The sequence below is a fragment of the Teleopsis dalmanni genome, chromosome 2 (assembly GCF_002237135.1).
Source record: "Teleopsis dalmanni isolate 2A chromosome 2, ASM223713v2, whole genome shotgun sequence".
Lineage (NCBI taxonomy): Eukaryota > Metazoa > Arthropoda > Insecta > Diptera > Diopsidae > Teleopsis > Teleopsis dalmanni.
In genome coordinates this window covers 16,720,584-16,728,019 of record NC_051847.1, presented here as the reverse complement: position 1 = coordinate 16,728,019, position 7,436 = coordinate 16,720,584, and the positions used below count along the sequence as shown (strand labels likewise).

Genomic DNA, 7,436 nt, shown 5'->3' with positions numbered 1-7,436 from the left:
CCTCTATTTCATCTCCATCATAGCTTATAATATTAAAAAGAGTGTTTTCTGAAATGTCATTATGTTTTTAATTGCAAATATTATAATGTCGGACAAACACACTTACCAGACATGGTTTGAGTTAAATTTAGTTAAAATACAAAGTAGTTTAAAATATTCTGGAATTAATATTTCAACTTGTTTATTGAACAACGATTCGCTCCAAGTTTTTTGAACACTAAATCAAACAAAAATCAGAATAGAATCACGACCAACTTCACGCGTTCTCGCTTTTCTAAAGACAAGTCAAACTGTCAAAATTGACAGCAAAAATAAAAAAGTAAATTAGTGTTGCCATACATTTATAATGAAAAAACACCACGCACTCATTTTACATATATATAAAGCTATTAGGTGCATTCGACCGTTCCGAAGTCAGACCGCTTCACCTATTATTTTGAGACTCTTGAAATTAATTAAGTAGAGTGCCTCGAACACAGCAAAATTGACTCATTCGGTCTATGCCGAAAATGCATATCATACGGGGTTCACATTACGAACTTTAATCAACTAACTTTGCTAAAGTTGATTTAGCGTTTTCATTATCGATAAGGTTTTTCATTTTGACAGTTGTTACATATTTTAATATATTGATCAGTAATCGGCTGGAAATGTTATTATGGAAACCAGGGTTGTTATTTAAAAATAAATATTGAAAAATAAGGTCTGTTCCACGAGTTAATCGTAGTAGCTTTGGGTATTCAAGATCTATGTGCATCGTTGAATGTGCATCATTGCAAACTCAAACAATCGTGAATACATTTTTTGCATATTAGTCTTGCATACACTTAGAACAGCTGATTTTTGTTTTTGTATTTATTTATTTGTAACTCAGATTCGATTTGTATAATTTTAACGATGCCAAAAAAAAGTGAAAAGCAAAATATATTGAATACTGTGCTGGATTTTCCTGTTGCAGAATTAATGGGTAATTTAGATTTGTGCATTTATATGTATAGGTATAAATACAAAATCAAACAATTGTCAACAAAGTTTGACAGTTTTGCTAAAGTATTGCCCAGTGAATAGTAAAAACAAGTAGTATCATTCACAATAGAGTCTTGAAAATCACATATGCAAGAGGTAATTGATGTTGAAAATATGGTCTTGCATATTGCCTTGGTAATCAATTGCAGAAACATAAAAAAGGCAATTGTTTTTGTAAAATCAAATAAAATTTTTCACATGCAACGATGCACAGAGATCTTGAAAACCCCTAATTAAATTTTTACGATTTTCTACATCAAAAAAATTTGTTGTGAAAGCAAAACTTGTATTATTATATACAAAATTTTTTTGAATGTTAAAAAATTATATTGATATTTATAGCAGGATAGTTACAGTTAAGTGAAGTGGGTTTTTAGAAACTCATATTTCTTTTCAAAAATAATGATGCTCTTTGTGAACCTTGAGAGAATTACCTTTCAAATTATTTACATAAGGTATAATATACTAGTTGGAAATTGGTTGTGGGAGAATCTGATATTTACAATTTTATTGCATCGAGAGGGTTCAAAACTACAATATTTTTGACAAAGAATTTAATTTCTCTGTATAATTTGATTGGTAAATAAATTTAAATATACTATTAGTAAGAAGACATAGCTTTCAATAATTGAACTACAAGTCATGGTTACAATTTAGTAGCAAAATTTTTTTAATGAAATATTATCGGAAAAGTTTCTTTTATAAAGGGAAATAATAATTTTATTTTTATTGCATTATTATACTTAATTTATTGTTTTTGTTATGCATTAAATGCATTTTTTATACATAAACTGAACAATAGATAAGATACGATACATACAACATATAAAGAGGATTACTTTTCATATACCTAGTGCTTGAATATAAATCGAAATACATCCTTCCTATGGCAATGACTACAAAATATTGCTATTGTATTATTTATGTACGATACAGTTTATGAGTTTCCTAAACTTTTAATCCCCTTATATATTAAAAATTATATACTATAATTTAAGGAATTTGATATATATAAGATAACTGATATGGAAAAGCACACCAAAAAATATATACTTAAAATGAACGCAATAATAAAAATATGCAAATTTGATTTAATATATATATTAAGAAGGTACAAACAAAAAGTTCGTTTAAAAGTTTAAATGGAATTAGTTGTAATAAAAATAAAATACAATAAGACAAAAAATAAAACTACTACAATGAACATAATCATAAATGGTTAATAAGGATATTATTCCATAATAAGTATCCATATAAATTGAATAACTTTTTATCGTAGATAAATTTGTAATTCGGAAGCTGATTGTATGAGCACTTTAAGGCCTGGCATAAAGCCGGCACATTGTGAAAAATCTGATCCAAACGCTATCTGAGTATGAGTTTGTAAAGCATTTCCATAGTCACCTACTTGTATGTACTGTACTATTTCATTCAGTGCTGTTATCGTTATCGGGTTGAGCTGTAAGTAAATGGTTGTTAAAAAATTGTTTAAAAATTTATAAATTATTAAATCATACATACCCTGCTCTCCCTTAAACAATCATAAAGATTTTCTAATCGTTTAACAACATCAACAAATTTTCTTTTCATACGCTGAAATTTTCAATTAAAATAATTATAATTATATAATCTCTGATTGTATTTATTTTTAGAAGAGAATAGTCTTTAAATGATTATTTTTTAATAGTACAAAAAGTATCTGAGTAAATCAGTTTTTATGTTCATAAATGAATTAATAAAAGCGAATTGCGAATATTATTGAATTAATTATCATGAGAGGAACGCTAAAAACGATTTTCTGTTTAAAAGTTATAAAAAATAAAAATAATGAAGATGCGAACAATATAGTTTATATAATACGGATTATTGTTCAAAAGTCGCGTATTTAAAGGGTTAATAAATAATATTTTATTTTAAAAAATATATGAATTTCATAGAATTTCTTATCATTTAGAAAAAACCGTTTTTAAACAGTTTTATGAAAACTCCATTTTGAAAGGGAAGGAGTGAAAAGGGAAAACACTGGGATTTGGGAAAGTAAGTTTGCTGAAGATTCTAAATTTGTATCATTAAAAATAAAAAAATTCAATAGAAAAAAGCTATATCAACAATTCAAAACGTCAAATTTTTAAACTTTAACCCATTATTATCAAGGACCCAAAAGCATAGGAGAAAAATGGGTTGTAGACTTCACCTCATCCTCAAATTATCTCAAAAGCCGAAAAATCAATTTTGAGAAACTATACATCGTTTTTGTCACACAGTAAGCAAATATAGGGATGCAAGTGGCAGAAGTGCGTGCCTCAATGAGATAGTGATGCGAATATAAAGTTTAGCCTCCTCAATATTCAACCTCACCTACAACTGGTGTATCCTGTTCTCGCATACGAGACTCTGGCGACCGAGCACAGGCGCTATAATCTGAAAACACCCAGCAGAGGGGAAACTATAGCTACCAAATACCAATGTTATCCCTAGATCTGCAGGGAATCTGGTCCTCCAGTTTGGGGGTTGATCACAATGTCAGCAGCCTCGCATCGGAAAATAAACAGTTGCTACGTAACCTTAATTAAAGGAGGCTAAAAATAAAAATGCCTTCACGGTTTTCTATTTTCCAAATAGGTAAATTCGAATTAATCCCATTGTATTAAGTATCATTCAGCGAATGATATTGCTTTGAATTAAATGGTATAATTTATCAGCTCTAATTTAAATACTCTAATGAAACATTTTTTTAAATTCGAAAGTCAAAAGAATCAGTAATAATTATTTACTGTGAAATAAAAATTCTATTTAACAAGAATGATTATTCTCTACTTTCTAGGAGCAGTCACAACTGCAATCACAGTTTCAGGATAAACAAAGACAGTGAACCAAACAAACCTCTACAAGTACCGGATAAACTAGCCGGAATTAGCAATTATTTTTCTATGTTATTTAGGCAACAAAATAATAACGCTGGGCTAAACAAAACGTAACAATTTTTGAAAATGAAATATGAGTAAAAATACATACAGGATCAGATGCCGCTGTCAAACATTGATTTTTCAGTTCTTCTAATACAGTTTGTAAGTATATGTATTCTTCTGGTAGTGGTGGCTTTTCTTTTGGAGGCTCTGGCTGCCTTTGTATGGGTGCTGGTTGCTCTATGTATCCTACATTTTGTGTTTGTGTATTCCAAGTTTGTGGTTGTGTTGGCACACCAGTTGGTGCAAAATTCGTTTGTTGTGGATATGGTCGATTTCCAATAGGATTATTATTTTGTTGTATGGTTGCATTCGCAGCGGGATTTAAATAACCTCCCATATTCCCTGTCGGAATTGGAGGTGGCATACCAGACATTGCATTATTCTACCAAAAAAAAAAAAACAAAATGATTAAATATTTTTGTAATATTTAATACAAATTTCATTAAAATAATTACATACCTGATATCCTGCATTAGGATCCATATAACCATTTTGATTTTGATTAGGATCAACACCAAACAATGGATGTGTGATAGGCGAAGCCGTAGTATTTGTTTCAACTTTTTTTGCCTACAAAAAGAACAGAGTTTAATAATAAATCTAAACAGTAAAATTAATTAATACAAAATCAAACAGCATTTTTGTTAAGGAACGGTTTTTATAATTACCTCTGAAAAATTTAGTAAAAAATTTCAAACCAAAGCAATTTTAAACAACATATAAAACATTAAATTAATAAAACGTGAAACAGATAATACCAACTAGAAGCTTGGGTGGAATACCTGATATAAGAACGTTTCTTGAAAAAGAGGACTAAAATAATTCGGCGAAAAGGCGTTATTATAATTCAAGGAATTGCTAGAATTTATACAAACGCCTTTATCCTTTTCTTGATCAATTATTTTTTGCCATTTGCGTGTGCCGGCATGTTTTGCGTGCATCTCTTTATTACTTGTGATATAGGTCTAAGCGATAGAAATAAATACAGTTTAAAAATTAATTAAAATAAAAATTTAAAATCTGTTTATTAAGTATCGGGAGTGTTTCGTGAAAAAACTATTTCACATTTTCAATCAATGTGTAAAATCAGAACCGGTATCTTTTTCAATTATATGATGTCTTTTATATCACAAAAAAATATTGTATTCCATACTAAGTGTAGGCCTAATTAATTCATTAGACTTTGTCATTTTCTCCTTCCAAATTGTTAAATTAAATAATCAAAATATTTCTTTTTCTTATTTTAAAGTTACAAATTTTTACAGACTTCACTTACCGCTCGTGTTGTTTTCAAAGCTGGAGGATCATTCCAGCCTGGTGGTGGAGTAGGATTTCTTTGAATATTCTGCATTGGTGGTGGCGCTACTTGTTGATTTTCAATAGGCGCTGCACCAGGCATGTAAGCATTACCATAAGGTGTGTTTGTATATGAACTGGGTTGCATAACAGTAGGCTGTTGTTGTAGAGGTGCATGTGCTGCAGAAATGGGATTGGCATTGAAAGCATTATTATTGTAAGGTGTTTGCATGGGCATAACTGGTGGTGCGGGATTGTATGTATTGCCATAACTACCCATTGGAGCTGCTACTGATGGATCTAGCACATATTTCGAACGTGATAATATACCACCGGCAGTGTTACTGTTACCGCCCTGCGAACTGGCATTACTGGATGGTCTTGCAGGCTGTGCTAATGGCGCTTCATGTTGTACTGTTGCTGGTTTGGCTACTCCAGGCGGTACCGCCGGATTTACTGTTGGCATAGGGTTAAACACGGGTGCTGCAGGCATTTGCGGTACAACTGCTGGTGTTTGCCATGTATTTGTTGCATACTGATTTTGTAATAAATTGTTTGCAATTGGTGCATTTCCATAATTGTGAGTGGTGCTTGGCTGAGAAAATGAGCCACGTTGTTGCTGTTGTCGACCATACACATTTGTTTGCGGTTGTTGAATTTGATTATATCCTTGTGTTGGTAATGCCATAGTTGGCTTACTATGCACTATATTATGAAGGCGTTCGCGTAAATCATATACGTCAGGATGATCACTATTTCCTAATGCTACGATATATGCCAAAGCAGCTGTGAGTGCACCTTGAGAAGCCAGTAACCCACCATATTCTGAGATGAAATCTGCAAACCGACCGTTCAAATCTAAAGCTATGCCCTGTCTTTCTAATGATTTGCTCATCAACATTACTACTTCAGCTAATTCTTGCAGTTCTGTTGTATTTGGTTTATAACTTGTGTTTTCTTTTTCCAAGTGTTTTAGCTGATACCATGCGGTAACAAACTTATCGATGTTACCAGCACATACAAAGCATAACATAGCTGTTTGGGTATATTCAATTGATGTCGAGCATTCGTTTAATAGGCGATCGCCTAATCGTTCACATATATCAAGAGCCTTTCGTTCACTATGTTTTAATGCAGCTATAAGTACTTCTTTCCATGAATCGACTGTACAGCGTGAAACAAGATCGACCCAGTCTCGTGTTACTAAAGCCAAAATTACGTTGGAAAGTTCAGTGTTCTGTTCTCGCAACAAACGGTTTTGTATTTTTGTCAGAAATTCAATACCAGCTGAAGAGGCTATAATGAGTGCTTCCGTTGTACGCTTAGATTCAATGCATAGTTCTACAGCAGCTTCTAGATTGCCTGTTAGCAATGCCTCCGTGATCAAACTATCAGGATCTAAAAAGAAATTTGTTCCAATTAAAGTAAATAGATAGAATATATGTAAAGTTTGTAGTGAAAAACTTAGAAGAGTGTGCAAATTACAAATTTTCCAAGTTTTACATTGTTTCTCTTACGTTCGCCACATGGAATTTTAAACTGAGCAAGTGGTTTCTGCACAGCTTCAATTTGTTTCTGCGCTGCTGCGATGCCATCAAATACAGCGTTATTATCAACAATTTGCTGTAAATGGAAGAAAATAAATAATTTGAAAATTATTAACAAAATCCTATTTAAATCGAAATCTTTAAACTTAATTAATTTAAAGTTAATTACTTTAGTCTTACCGATACATCAGTACTAATGTCGGTGCTCTGATCGCACTCTACTTCCGATGAGTCACTCTGCTGAGTGAATTGTAAATGAGTAGCATTTTAAATGTATGAAGAATTCAAAAATGAGTTATTATTAATTAAAATGAATGCGATATGTGTTATATAATTTAAAGATCACTATATGAAGATAACGTAATATGTGCATGCCTTAAACTGACATAAGAATACTTTCATTTTAATAGCGATAACAGATTGGATGCTGTATTGTATGAAAAAATTAAGCTAAGTACCGCAATAGAAGTGATAAGCGGACATTTGCTTTTCGTTCTTATCATATTTAATAGAATACAATAATATAAAATAATTTAAAAATAATTTCTATATTAAATAAACCCTTTTTATCATTGAATTACAAACTATATTTTTATAC

At 31.1% G+C, this 7,436-nt stretch overlaps 1 protein-coding gene across 1 annotated transcript; it reads right to left on the bottom strand.

Annotated features, from left to right (window-relative positions):
- Positions 1-2,165: 2,165 nt before the first annotated feature.
- Positions 2,166-7,105, bottom strand: LOC119674001 (protein transport protein Sec31A-like; the record flags this gene model as incomplete). Its single annotated transcript, XM_038085123.1, has 8 exons — positions 2,166-2,485; positions 2,548-2,619; positions 4,042-4,377; positions 4,455-4,565; positions 4,778-4,960; positions 5,272-6,689; positions 6,809-6,914; positions 7,019-7,105. Coding segments are annotated over 8 exons (2,502 nt in total), but the record flags the coding sequence as incomplete, so codon positions are not given.
- Positions 7,106-7,436: the final 331 nt, after the last annotated feature.